Source organism: Cebus imitator, unplaced genomic scaffold, assembly GCF_001604975.1.
Source record: "Cebus imitator isolate Cc_AM_T3 unplaced genomic scaffold, Cebus_imitator-1.0 Scaffold495, whole genome shotgun sequence".
NCBI lineage: Eukaryota > Metazoa > Chordata > Mammalia > Primates > Cebidae > Cebus > Cebus imitator.
In genome coordinates, this window is record NW_016107810.1 from 753,874 (window position 1) to 768,551 (window position 14,678).

General features: G+C 50.3%; 1 protein-coding gene and 1 long non-coding RNA gene across 2 annotated transcripts in view; one reads left to right on the forward strand and one right to left on the reverse strand.

Annotated features, from left to right (window-relative positions):
* Window positions 1-1,032: 1,032 nt before the first annotated feature.
* Window positions 1,033-1,856, reverse strand: LOC108292579. Its single transcript, XR_001820327.2, has 2 exons — window positions 1,693-1,856; window positions 1,033-1,562 (listed from the first exon to the last, which is right to left on the reverse strand). It is a non-coding gene; the product is annotated as an uncharacterized LOC108292579 (long non-coding RNA).
* A 464-nt stretch (window positions 1,857-2,320) lies between these two features.
* Window positions 2,321-14,678, forward strand: part of LRRC27 (leucine rich repeat containing 27) — a 46,783-nt gene continuing 34,425 nt past the window's right edge. The window contains 3 exon segments of the mRNA XM_017513560.2: window positions 2,321-2,472; window positions 3,719-3,976; window positions 14,193-14,323. Of these exon segments, the coding sequence (XP_017369049.2) occupies window positions 3,767-3,976; window positions 14,193-14,323 (341 nt within the window). The 5' untranslated portion in view covers window positions 2,321-2,472; window positions 3,719-3,766.

Genomic DNA, 14,678 nt, shown 5'->3' on the forward strand with positions numbered 1-14,678 from the left:
CCACCCAAATCTCATCTTGAATTTCCACGTGTTATGGGAGGGACCCGGTGGGAGGTAATTGAATCGTGAGGGCAAGACTTTCCCATCTTCTTCTCGTGATAGTGAATACATCTCACAAGATCTGATGGTTTTAAAAACAGGAGTTCCCCTGCACAAGTTCTGTCTTTTTGCCTGCTGCCATCCACCTAAGATGTGAGTTGCTCCTCCTTGCCTTCCGCCATGATAGTGAGGCCACCCCAGCCATGTAGAATTGTAAGTCCATTAAACCTCTTTTTCTTCCCAGTCTTGGGTATGTCTTTATCAGCAGCATGAAACAAACTAATACAGAGGCCCTCCCACAATTCTCCCCACCCATGGCTACAATAGGTAATTTTTTATTTTATTTATTTATTTATTTTTTTGAGATGGAGTCTCACTCTGTCACCCAGGCTGGAGTGCAGTGGCATGATCTCCTCTCACTGCAACCTTTGCCTACCAGGTTCAAGCAATTCTCCTGCCTCAGCCTCCCGAGTAGCTGGGACTACAGGTATGCACCACCACACCTGGATAATTTTTGTATTTCTAGTGGAGATGGGGTTCACCATGTTGGTCAGGCTGGTCTCAAACTCCCGCTCGCAGGTGATCCACCTGCCTCAGCCTCTCAAAGCGCTGGGATTACGGATGTAAGCCACCATGCCCAGCCTATAATAGATAATTTTTAAAAGAAAAAATCAAAAACTGGCAACACTTCATAGACCAAAAATGAACCAGAAACACATAGCAGCTCACAGGATCCAGACTTTGGGCTTGTGGGGGCTCTGGACCCCCAAAGAGGGAAGGGTGCTTGGGAAGTCTGTCCTCGAAGAGTGAGGGGCAGAAAGTCACTGACAGCAGCGGAGAAGAGCCAGGAGCATCGCTGAAGACCAGGCTGGAAAAAGTCTCTTGCCTCTGTAACTGCCCAGTGGCTTCACCTTGCCCTCTGCCTACACAGAACCGAGATATCAAGACAGAAGAACGGCAATGAAGAAAGAGTAATTCACGCAGAGCCAGCTGTGCAGGAGACCGGAGTTTTACTATTAGTATCCCTGCTCATTTGGGGATCACATTTTTTACAGATAATTTGGAGGGCAGGGGCTTCGGGACATGGGGAGTGCTGACTGGGCAGGTTGGAGATGGAATCATAGGGGGTCCAAGTGAGGCTTCCTTGCTGTTTTCTTTCTTCGTCCTCAGAACAATCACCGCGTTTCCTCGCCCCCCTCACTCCTCTGTCCACGGCAGGAGACTCAGCAGAGGCAGCCTTGCTTCGGGACGGTCTGAGTCTGGGTTCCTCTGGGAGCCAGCCCCGAGGCAGATTTGGGGACAAGCAGCTCACTAGGAAGTGGCTCCAGGAAGCCCCAGGAGAGCAGCGGGGAGTGAGCGGGGCGGGAAGGGCAGGCAGCGAGGGCGGCTGCCGCTGCTCGTGGGAAAACGTGGGAGAGGCAGCTCGGAAGGCCCAGGCCCTGAGGTTTTGGAGATTCCCAGTCTGTGCAGACTGTGAAGGTGAAGTCTGAAAGGGCTTCTGGGCAGCAGGTCTAAGGACGGAGCTGGGGGAGTGACCGCAAACACTTCTGCTAGGACTTAGAGCACAGGTGCCCCGGCATCCATTCTTTACTGCTCGGCTGTCCGCGAGCAGCCCCGCCCGCCCCGCGCCCTCCGGCTCCCCAGGGCACTCACCATCCCGCTCTCTTTCTTCCCCTCTGTGCCAGGCAGCTCGCCCTTCCAAACTCCCTCGGTCCCTACGTGCCCTCAGTCACTGCCGCTCTCAGACTGCGGGCACGGAAAAATGGTTGCCGTCGTCGGCCGCGTGCGTGCGCAGGCGCACCACATCCCGCGCAGGCGCACCACATCCCGCGCAGGCGCACCACATCCCGCGCAGGCGCACCACACCCAGCGCGCACGCGCGCACACCCCCCCCATGTGCAGGTGCACACACACACGCACACACACACACACACACACGCACACAATCACCACACCCACTCATGCGCAGGCGCAACACACCCACCCGTGCGCAGGCGCACCACACCCCGCGCGCGCGCGCGCACACAACCCCCCCAACCCACCCATGTGCAGGTGCACACATACACGCACACAATCACCACACCCACTCATGCGCAGGCGCAACACACCCACCCATGCGCAGGCGCACCACACACACACACACACACACCATCACCACACCCACCCATGCGCAGGCGCACCACAAACACACGCACACATACAAAATCACCACACCCACCCATGCGCAGGCGCACCACACCCACCCATGCGCAGGCGCACCACACCCACCCATGCGCAGGCGCACCACACACAAACACCCGCGTGCGGCGTGGTGCCTGCGGGCTTCCGTACTGGGTCTCCATGGCGACCGCGTGGGCCGGGCTGCCTCCATTGTCGGGCTGCCGCTTTCCGCTGCGGGGCTCGCCCGCGCTCCGGTGGGCGGGGGCCCCGAAGGTGAGGCGGGGCGGGGACGGCCGGCTCGCTGGGCCCTCCTAGGGACGGCGGGGGGAAGGCGGTGCCTGGCCCCGCGCGCCCTGTAGCGTAGCTCCCGCCCGGATGCTGCCGGCAGGGGCTGCACCTCTCAGGCCTGGAGTGTGAAGCCCAGAGCGTCGGATTCAACTCAGCCTCGCCCGGATGGGGAAACCGAGGCAGGGAACGGGGGTGGGCGTGCGTCGGGGTTGCTTGAAGGCAGGCTGGGAAGCCCCACGGAGCCCGGCGCTGCCTGGGCCCTGTGTGAAGTCCGCGCTGTTTCAGTTCTGGCTTTAAGACATTCTCCCTGTTCTGAGGTTTGAAGCCTCTCCTCCTCTTTTTAAAGTTACGTGATTGTGATTCGGAGAAAACAAGTGAACTGACCGTGAAAAAGCCCGCAGACTTCTATGGAACGCAGGCCGCCTGGGGTCGAACCCTGCCGGGTCCCACTGTCGCCTCTATCCCGCAATTAACTGCACCCCTCTAGCAGTTAACTCATCTGCGCCTCAGCCTCCTCCCTAAACAGGGAATGAAGTGCACGCATATGCCAGTCCCTGGGCTGCGGAGTGATTGGAATTATGTAGTCGAGCTGATGCATTCCTACGTGGATTCTCATTGCCGAATAAGTTGTTTGGAAATTGAAAGTGTGCCTCGCTGAATGAGGTTTTGATGAACAATACTTCTGAGAAAAAGTGTTGCTGGACAATGAAAATTCAAGATTCTTAATTTGACAGGCTTTCCCTGATGCTTAACTGGGTGTTAGCCAGGCAGTGCTGGTCACTGGGCCAAAAGGATAAACAAAAGACAGGCTTCCTGGCCTCAAGGAACTAAAAACATAGTTCAAATGGCCCAGAACACAGCAGAGGCAAGAAACTGCACACTGATAAGGAACCACCTGCCCCAGTCATTTCACGGAAGCATCGCAGTTGGTTTACAGGCTTCCAGATGTTCTCATTGTTGACGTCCCTGACATGATCTTCCTGCTGTGCACCTTTGCGTTTCCGGGAGTTAAATCTTGGAACTCCGTTGTACAGAGTGAGAGCAGAGAATTTTAATCGGAACCTCTTTGTATTTCTTTTTTTTTTTTTTTTTCTCTCATTTAAAAGTCAAACTTTTGCTAAAAACGATAGCTTTTAAAGCAAGCTGAATCACCGTGGACCTGCCACACAGCTATTCCGCTTTGCCTCGGTATACTTAGTTGTTTCTGCATTTCCCCTTCCTATGTCTCCAGGTGACTCCAGACCAAGGAGGATGAGCTGCTCTCCCTGGAGGAGAACGGATGGAGGGAAGCGGCTCCTACAGAGCTCCCTCTGCAGCCGCTGCTGATCTGGAGGAGGATGCTGGTCAAACTAGGAGCTTGCCTGCCGCCCCCTCCAAAGACGTTCACAAGGGTGTTGGAGGGATCATTTTTTCCTCCTCACCAATTCTAGACTTGAGTCAGAGTGGTCTGTGCCATTTGGAAGAGGTCTTTAGCATCCCCAGCCTTCAAGTAAGTGGGGCTGCCCCTCAGGCTGTGTGTCCACAGGTCCCCTGTAGACAGAAATGGGAATCTGCCCCTGGGCTTGCTTTGTAGGCTTCTTTCTCTTTGGAAGCGATGAATTCTAAGATGAAATAGAGGAAAGGTTCACTCATGGCTTTATATGCCCATCACACAAAATGGGAAGTTGATGATGGGGACCAGCCAATGGGAGTAGCACATCTATGTAGATGCAGGTGTCTGTTTTCTTCCCTGCAGTTCATCTCACAGAACCGGTGGAAGAAACTACTGCCATCCACCCTTGGTCTCTTAATTAAAACACAAAACCTTAAAGAAAACCAGGCAACATTAACAGTTAAAAACTGTTGTCAGCCATGATTTTGCTCGTGTTACACACTGGTTTTACTCTGTGCCCAGCCCTTCTCCGGGTCAGTCTGCAGGAGATGCTGTCTTGTCCCTGTGATTTCCAGAGAAAGCTTCTGTGAGGGCACAGCTTTGATGTCCGACAGTTGAAGGTTCCCCCTGCAGTCCATGTCACTGCCTGGACTCACAGAATTTCCTTAAACCTCATTTGGTTTAATCTGGAGCGTGGGAATGATCATATTTTCGCTGGTTCTTGTAAGAATGAATAACGTGAAAGCATAGTGTCTGGAACATGGTTATGATATTCATTGACTTTCTTTTTGTATTTTTAGTGGTGACGGGGTTTCACCATGTTGCCCCGCCTGGTCTTAAACTCCTGAGACCGGGTGATCTGCCTGTCTGAACCTCTCAAGGTGCTGTGATTACAGGCATGAGCCACTGCGCCTGGCCAGATTGACGTTTTTGAGTGCTGCTACAAGAGCTACATATTTAGATGTTTAGTGGCTGCTTATGTTATAAACTCTACATTTTCCTTGTGTTTGCTGTTAGGGCGGTGCTGGTCTTGCTCTTTTTTCCTTCCTGCTGACATCTAGGATGTGGCACTGGTCACAGGGACCTGCTTTGTCCTGGCTCCTGTTACACACTTGTCACTTTTAATGAACGGATAACCTCAGCCCTGGAGTAAGGGATCCGGCAGACCCCTGAGGTTTCTGTTACCTTAATGCATAAAGGGAGAAGCAGAAATTCCAGAGGTCTTCAGGCTTAATGAAGAAGCTTGGTAACTGCTTATACCGTTCAGAAGACAGATGTCAATATAAATTTTATTACCGTGGCAACAAGTCGTTAAAAGAGGCAATCCCTCAGAGTGGTAGACTTTTCTGCAGCTGTGGCTACAGCCTCTGAAGTCATAAACGGCACTTCCAGAGATCCCCATCCTCACATGAGGCTTCTGGGACCTATCAGGAAAGGTGGAACCTGTGTTGTGACATGGCCAACTCACTATTCACCATGCCAGAAACAAACTCACCCATCCAAACCCAAAGAATAGACTCAGAGACCCAGAGGACAGTGGAAGTGGGACTTTAATGATGGTTTTGCAAGATCAGGCATCTTGTGGGCAGGCACACCCAGCACAGTTACAACAAGCAGTTTGTCCCCCAGTGCACAGGCCCCTCCCCTGGCTCCTCACAGGCTGAGTACTGTGGGGTCACATCTTCCCAGACGTCGCCTGTTTATGGTGGGGCAGGGGCTTTAGGTGTTTTTTTAGGGTTGTCCTGCTGCATTTTGTCGCAGCCCATAGTACGTTGTAATCCTACCTAGCTCAGGGGCTCTTCAAGTATTTGACTCATGACCTGAGTAGATGGGCAGGCTGATGAGAACAAACAACAAGCTGTTTTGCAGGCTAGTAAATTTTCATCTTAGACTAAACTTCCTTGGTTCGGGTGAGGGCAACTAAGAGGGGCGGTGGGTGGGGGTGTGGGGCAGTGACAGGCAGGCATTGGCTATCCAAGAGGGGCCTAGTGGATCCCATTTCTTCTGTAGTTTACTGACCGAAGCCGATTCAGGGCCCTTTGTCTTGGAAATGGACCACTGCAGACACTAGTTCCTTCAATTCCCTCCTCTTTTTACTCCCACTGGTCCCATTTCCACATTTATTTTTGTGTCCTTTGGTCCTGAAATTGTTTCAGGAGCTGTTGACTCTTCATAAGAGAGTAGATCTGATTGGTTTCTTACAATAGTTGATATGTCATGGCCATTTGTTGATGGCTGTTTCAATTAAATTTGGGGTTAACCCTTTAACATAGGATAATGCAACACCCTGTAGCTGTTAGGACCCCAGCCACTGTTATAAGGAATGGCAGAATGGAGGCTACCATTCCTTTCCTTTTCCCAGACCAGCTCTCTAGCCAGTCAGTAAATGGGTCATCAGTTCTGGCATTTTCTGCCAACTCATTGGCTAAAGTTGTTAACCCTCGTAATGCTGTTGTGATGCTCCATCTGGGGCAGTATTGTTAGGAATGAAGGTGCGACACTTTCCACCAGCATGATGCGTATGCCCCTTTCTCTGCCACAGTCATGTCTAGTGCAAGTCTGTTCTTCCAGGCCATTCGGCTGGTGGTGTCTAACTGGCTAGCCACTCCTTTGAGAGCGTCTCCAGTACAGTTGATGAGTCTTTGTTGAATTATAATAGAGGTAATAGATCCAATGCACATTTTATTAATAGTTGACCAGCAGCAGAGTGCGGACACAAACCCGGCAGCTGTTTGCTTTGGGGCCTTAAATTCATTAGGTAGTCCTCTACGACTCCTATGGAGTCAGCATGAACGTTGGGATCAAAAGGATTTGTTAGATCTCCGATGTCAGTGACCATGTAGATTCTCAGGGCCCTTATGGAATGGCAGCTTGAATTAAGGTACAAGTCCTGGTCCAATTGGACGGTAGCAGGTCATGGAGGCAGCTCTTTCTTCGATACCACCAGACATCAGCCCGGGCTTTATAAAAAGCCAAGCAGTTGCCTTTGTTTGACTCGCCAATGGTGTTTAGGATGTGGGTACAAGTTGAGAGTTCTCTCACAGGCTTGTTGAACTCTGCCCCTGCCTAGAGAGGCAACCTAAGGAGAGTGAGGGGCTGCTCTAGGATCTGATCTCCGCAAGGCGGGGAAGAGCAAAGATAGACTTGCAGGTCCCAGTGCGCCACGTATCCCTGTCCTGGCGTACAGCCAACATGCAGCGCATTGCGTCGGGATTGGCATCCCATCCTGGGGAAACGGAACCACATCTGCCTGAGGCCGTCCAGCTGAGCATGGGTAACCGTCGCTCTTATTAAGAGCTAGTACTGAAAATGTGACGCATACAACCCAGGCATTTGCATCCCCGTATCCAGTCTCAATTTCTAAAGTCTGCCTCAAGTCAGTTACCTTAATTATTTTTACTCTCTTGGTATCATTGTCCAGTAGGTTGAAGGAGGTACTGGGACCAGGAGTTATAGTAATCCTGGGTGGGCTTGGGATGGAGATGGTGCTGTCCCTAAAAGCTAACCGTTCCCCAGGATCCTTTCCTGAGATATTTATTCCTAGTCCATACCTCCAAGGTTCCTGGTCTAGAGTAGCTGGTTGATGTTAATTAATCCAGGATTGCATTCTAAATTTCCACAGTTAGGTGGCGTGAGGCCCTTATGCAAATGCATTTTATTCTTCAAGGGTTTGTTTTTGGAACGATGGCTCACCCAGCCTTGAAATGGGTGGTCCATTAGGCGTCATTCCAGCTGGCGCAGGGCTTTCCCCGTGGTGACGGTTTCAGGACACGCATGTTTGCTCGTGACAGCTGCCTTTGTTTCCCTAAATACCCACCATGGAATACTTGGCAGGCATCGAACTTTGTGGTCTGGGGGATGGAGGTTCTAGCTATGCCGACTCTTAGTTGACTGGATCTTCTTCTTCCTCCGGCTCCATCCAATAATTGTGAACCCTCTCACCCCGGTAGGAGGCTTAATCCTAACCACATCCACCCCCAGTGACAGAGCCTGCTCATATTTTCCTTCGAGGTTTTTCTGGAGTTAGCCGAAGGATTCCTTCGGTGATCTATACACGTCCCCTTCACCCTTTTCCCTTCCTTCTGGGGGTTCTTTACCAGTCTCTTGACCGTGTGTCATGTGTCCACCCCTGTTCAGCTGTTCGTACGGCTGCCTCAGTGGTCAGGAGCACTTGATAGGGTCCTTTCCAGCTCAGGTAGAGCTTGTCTCCTTTAGCACTGAGTCATCAGGCTGGATATGGTGAACCGTGAACTCACGGGGCAGGCTGTGAGTCAGAAGTCCTTTCAGCCTAAGGGATGACGGGGTGGAGGATATGGCCAGTATAGAATTTCTTAACAATTGCTCTTTGGGTTCCATAGTAGGAAGGTCCATAGTCCTACCTAAATGTGGGAGTCCATGGAATAACTCATAAGGGGACAATCAATGCCAAGTCTTTCCTTGGGGCTGACCTAATCCTAAGGAGAGCTGTTGGGAGACATTTGGTCCAAGGCATTTTAGTTTCTAAGATTAGTTTAATAAGATGGTTTTGGAGAGTTTGATTCATTCTTTCTATGTTTTCAGAGGAAGGGGAATGCCAAGGGGTATAGTAATCCCATCCAAGGAGTAAACCCTCCATAATTCCCCTTAGCACCCTCGAGGCAAAGTGGCGCCCATCATCTGAATCAATATTTTCCACCAGGCCAAATCTGGGTATAATTTTTTCTAAGATTATTTTGACCACATTCCTGGCAGTGGCAGTTGGGAGGGGGAAGGCCTCCACCCAGCCAGAGAGGTGGTCCACCGTTACCAGTAGATACTTTAGTCTCCCTGTTTTGGACATTTCTGTGAAATCTACTTGAAGGAGGTCTCCTTCCGGTAGTCTGTTTTCTTTTTTTGAGATGGAGTCTCACCCTGTAGCCCAGGATGGAGTGCAGTGGCTCAATATCAGCTCACTGCAACCTCCACCTCCTGGGTTCAGGCAATTCTGCCTCAGTCTACTGAGTACCTGGGATTACAGGCTCCCGCCGCCACGCCTGACTAATTTTTTGTATTTTTAGTAGAGAACGGGTTCACTGTTGGCCAGACTGGTCTCGAACTCCTGACCTCATGATCTGCTCCGCCTTGGCTTCCCAAAGTGCTGGGATTACAGGTGTAATTGCTACCTTTTTGTTTATTCTCTGGCAGGTCATATAACCCCCACACACTTGTTTAGCAAGGGTATGAATCCCTATACACTCATACTGTTGAGTATTGCATCACAGGTGGCCTGGGGACCCCAGTGACTTACGAATGCAGTGTGGACATCGGTTCTTATGTGGGTTGGTTTGTCATTTCTCTCTCATCAGGGAGCACCCACCTCCCATCCTGGTTTGAGTGGCCCCTGTCTTCCCTAGCTCTTCCTCTTCTTTAGAAAATCGGGGTCTTAATACCACCCTCGGGCTCTCTGGGACTGGCTAAACAGCCTCACCTCTTCCTCCAGGGAGGCTTGCATGTCAGCTTCATCTGCAAGCCTGCTCCCTACAGCTTCTGCAGTGTTTGCTTTCTGATGGCCATTTACGTGAACTGTGGCCATCTCTGCTGGAGGCAGGACGCTTTCTAAAACTTGCGTGAGCAGCTCCCGATGTACCAGGAGCTTCCTCGTTACCAGGCCCCGCTCTGTCCAGAGCCTTCCGGAGGCGTGTGCTCTTCCACGGGCGTATTTGGAGCCACTCCGTATAGTGCCTTCTTAGCCTTTAGGAGCTTTAGGGCCTGGTTAAGAGCATCTAATTCACAGGTTTGGGCTGGGCAGTCACTGGGTAATCTTCCTTTTTCACGTAAGGATCGTTTGTTTCCGTCAATGACAGCATAGCCAGTGTGTCCTTACCATCAGTCGCTCGGGATGACCCATCCGCAAACAGCCTCATTCCAACATGGAGTGGAGCTTCCGTCAGGTCTGGGCTAACCTCAGTTTGACGTTCTATGATATCTAAACAGTGTGGTCTCATGCCTCATTATTCCCCTTTCCATAAGAAACTGGCTAGTTTCAAGCAAGTATCTGTTGTTAAGACCAAATTATGTTTTTCTAGTAACATGGCTTCGTATTTTAATGTCCAGGAATCAGTCAGCCATCTCCCAGCTCTTTGATCTAATATGTCCCTGACCTGATGTGGGGTGCTCACTACCAGGGCCCCAGCTTCCAGCTCTCCTCTACCCACAGGGCCGTGGCAGCCACTGCCTGCACACATTTGGGCCACGCTTGAGTGACAAGTTGGAGAAGCTTGGAGAGAAAAACAATGGTCACCTCTTCCCTGCCCCACATTTCAGTGAGCACCCCAAGGGCCGTGCCCTGGTCTGCTGTGACCAACAGACGAAATATTTTCTCTAAAGGTGGGAGGGCCAGGACTGGGGCTGTAGAGAGAGCTTGCTTTAAATCCTTCACTGCCTTAATTTCTTCCAGGCACCATTTCAAGGGATCGGGTTCTTCTAGTAATTTCAGATACAGAATCCTTGTCTTTTGAGCACGTGAGTCAACCCATAATCTGCAGTAACCAGTTAAACCTAAAAATTTTCGGAGTTCTTTCTTTGTCTTAGGCAAGGGCAGACCCACTATTCCCGATATTCTTTGAGGGTTTATTCCCCACTTCCCTTCGCTAATTAGATGTCTTAAGTATTTAACTTCTTTTTCTACAAATTGCAGTTTGTCCTCGGAGACTCACAATCCCCTTTTCCCTGGGAAATTAAGCAAGCTTCTGGTGGCTTCTGATACCTTGGCCCTCCTTTCCCCAGAAATTAGAAGATCATCCACATATGGTCACAACTGGCTTTCTCTGGAAGGTTGGAATTCCTCCAGGAGTTTTTCTAAGACTTGGCCAAATAAGTCCCAGGCTTCCGTGGACCCTTCTGGCAGCACAGTCCACGGTGCTGCTGCTTTCTCCCGTTATGGGGTTTTCCATTCAAAGGCAGAGAGGTCCCTACATCTAGAGTCTAGGGGACATGCCCAGAAGGCGTCTTTCAGATCCACTACGGTGAACCACTTATGTTCATAGGGTATTTTACTGAGGAGGGTGTAGGGGTGAAGCACCCCAAGATGGTAAGTTTGGACAACTGACTTATAGCTGTTCGACCTTATACTAGTCTACAGGACCCATCTGGTTTCTTCACCAGGAGGACTGGAGTGTTGTGTGGTGACATACAGACTTCCAATAGTCCGTCTTTAGTTACTCCCTCCATTAGCAGCGGGAGACCCTTCTGCCCTTCAGTGGGTTTGGGACATTGTTTCCTGCAAACTCTTTCTCCTGGACGTTTAGTTCAGTCTGTGAGGCTGTGATTTTTCACCCTCCCCTGTTGCTTTCCTTAATCCCCAGGCTGGGGTTAGCTCTACTTTCCTCTGTTAGAAGGCCCATCACTGCTTTTATCTGTCCCTTCTCTACTCTGGATCCTAAACCTAATCGAACAGTCAGGTCTTGACCCAGGAGGCTAGTTCCTGCTTCGGGAACATACAAGAATGACCCCTTAGTTTGCTCTGATCCCAAGCTAATTAACATCATCTTGAATATTGGAATGTAAAGTCCTTCCCCCTTTACCCCAATACTATTCACTTTTCCTCAGAGAGCTTTGTACCCGTTGGTTGGTACATTAGGGAGGAGTGAGCCTCTCCGGTATTGCCCAAACATGTCATTTTCTTCCCCATGTGAACCACCAGGTTTGAGAAACAAACTCACCCATCCAAGCCCAAAGAATGGACTCAGAGACCCAGAGGACAGTGGAAGTGACTTTAATGACGGTTTTGCAAGATCAGTGTCTGGTGGGCAGGCACACCCAGCACGGCTTCAACAAGCAGTTTATCCCCTAGTGCACAGCCCCTCCACCCCGTTCCTCACAGGCTGAGTCTATGGGGGGTAGGTCACAGTCTTCCTGGACGTCGCCTATTGCTTATTGAGCAGGGGCTTTAGGTGTTTTTTTAGGGTTGTCCTGCTGCATTTTGTCACAGCCCACAATACATTGCAATCCCAGTCAGCTCAGGGGCTCTTCAAGTATTTGACTTACGACCTGAGTAGCTGGGCAGGCAGATAATGTTATATCCGAGTGAGTTGTTAGGAAAGTGCCACACTCTGAAATCTGATTGTGAGTCCTTTTATTGCCGGCGACTGAGAGTCAGTTAACTCTCAAAATCTCTTGGCCCCGAGGAAGGGGTTTGATTTCCTTTTATATGTTGCTCATGGCAAGGGGGCAAAGCGGAATTTTACAGAAGCAGAATAAGCAAGCTAGGGGAGGAGGCTGGAAACTAGGAGGCAGGAGGCTCCCAGGATTGTTGATTAACTAAGGAGGGTATACACAAACGGTTCCCATGATTGCTGGTCACCAAGGGGGGGGCATCTGGTGCTTTCCATACAATCAATCAAGGGGGTACCCACAACAGCAAGTGGGCTTGTCAAGCGGGATATTGTTACAACGGTTATATGCTTCTATAGCTCTAAGCACAGCATGACCCAGCACGGTGTGGCCAGGTATGCACTCAGGGGAGAAATGGCAGGGGGAGCCAAGATGGAGTCAGTCAGGCTCACAGCTAAGATGGAGGTAGTTTGCTTCATCGCAAAAAGAACAGACAAAATGAGCTGTTTTGCAGGCTAGTAAACTTTCGTCTTAGACTAAACTTCTTTGGTTTGGGTGAGGGCAACTAAGGGGTGGTGGGGAGGCTGACAAGCAGGCATCGGCTGGCCAAGCAGGGGCCTACTACATCCTGTTTCTTCTGTAGCTTGCTGATCTAAGCCAGTTCAAGGCACTTTGTTCTGGAAATGAACCACTGTATACGTTATTTCCTTCAACCATAACCAGCTCCAAGTCGCAGGTGGTGCCTGTGTTTCCAGAGGTGCTGGGGAGGAAGCAGACTGTTATCTTCCTGAGACTCCTTTCACTGCCTTGAAGAAGACATGGTTTCAAAGCTCAGCACTAGAATCAGGTTGCACTGTGAGGGAAAGGGCAGGAAAGAGCATTGTGTACCTGTGATCGCCAGGCCGCTTTCCGGAGACCTGGCCAGCTGCCAGCAAGCAGTGGCTCCAGCAGTTTCCTAACAGAGATAAGACGCTGTTTTCAATGCCTTTATGAAGAGTGTGATTTTTCCAGTCGGTGTTTCTCAGACTGGAATCTGTCAGCGATTTGGAGCAGGGGCGCGGTGTTGAAGGTGGAATGGGGAGGCAGGGGCACTCTGCAGTATGCAGTGTGTGTTTCCACAGAGAAGGCAGTGTGATCACGACAGCCGGTCCACGCGCTGCTCTAGTGTGATCACCACGGCCGGTCCACGCGCTGCTCTAGTGTGATCACCACGGCCGGTCCACGCGCTGCTCTAGTGTGATCTCCGCGGCCGGTCCACATGCTGCTCTCTAGTGTGATCACCACGGCCATTCCACGCGCTGCTGTTGGTGCTGCCCTATAAGGTGGGTCACATTGCCGTGTCTCACAGATGAGGACGCTGGAGCACAGAGAGGTTCAAGAACTCGCTGGGGGTCACATAGCCAATAGGTTTGGAAACCTAGATGTGAATCCACGCAGTCTGGCTTTGAGATCCGTGTTCTGAACATCTGTTTCTACTGCCTCAGTAAATATGGATGTAGATGTAAATACACATAATAATGTGAGTATAGACAACACAGCAGCATTAATGACAGTATTGTAAAAATGAGCTATTATCCTGCCACACCGTGACTGTAAAATTATGTGTGTGTTACATGCGTTTTACACAGCTAAAATCAGGGTGTTTACACTTCATTTTCTACCGTCCTTTATTTATAAAGACTTTAGAAGGTCACTGAGTTGTTGTATTAGTCTGCTCCTGAAGTGATGCTTGCCGAGGTTGTTTTTGTGTGCTGTTGATTTTGGAGAACACCATAGCAGGTATCTCTGCCCCTGCCTTTGCATTTCCTCTTCATGATTGAGTTGGGCTGAGTCCCCCAGAGCAGACGTGGCCCTCGCTGTTTGCTCGGTAAGCAGGCAGTGTCGGGGGCTGCCAAGGGCCAGGTGCTGCAGTAGGCACTGGAGAAAGGGCCGGGAAACTGCATATGGGGCCTCGGGCTTCAGACTGTGTCAGAGGCTTGTGACAGAAACAGAGACATGCTCAGTCAACAGCAGAGTGCCAGCTCTTGAGGAAGTCAGTCCTGCTCCCAAGGCTGCCAGGAGTCCTGGTTCTTTTCTTTCTGATTCTTTTGTCTACTGTTTTCATATTTTAAGGGTAAGGGATGGGTTTTTTTTTTTTCTCTTTTTAACTTAGTGTATATGATTCTGGTTGTTGGTAGTTATTTTGGAAATGGTTTTTGGATATATCATGTTTTAAAATCAGTTGGTTGACAAAACATTCTCTGAACTCTCTTTTCCATGGAAGCAATTGCATCTGCAAAGGAATGCCCTCTGTGTGATTCCTCAAGATTTCTTTCAGTTACTACCGAACCTGACTTGGCTGGACCTCCGGTACAACAGGATCAAGGCACTTCCTTCTGGGATTGGGTCTCACAAGTAAGTTGTTTGTTCATGTTTCCAGAGCTTGCAGCTCGTCTTGTAAGTGCATGAGTGCCTGTTCTGTTGCTCCTCGTCCTCTGCTCTCGATTGCATTTTTACCTCAGAAGAGAAACATTTCATAGTCTTTGTAAAGCCAGCTAGGAGCCGCGACGGCTGAATGTAGCCAAGGCACAGAACTGTAATGGGATATTTGGTGCCATGGCGAATGCTGTAGCCACAGTGAATTTTGCTGGGTGGCTGGTGTGGTTTTTGTCACAGCTCTGACTCTCCTTGTGTGAAGCTGCCTGAAAATCAGAAATAACTCTGATGAGTTAAACCAGCTCCTTTAGCTGGGCACAGTGGCTCACACGTG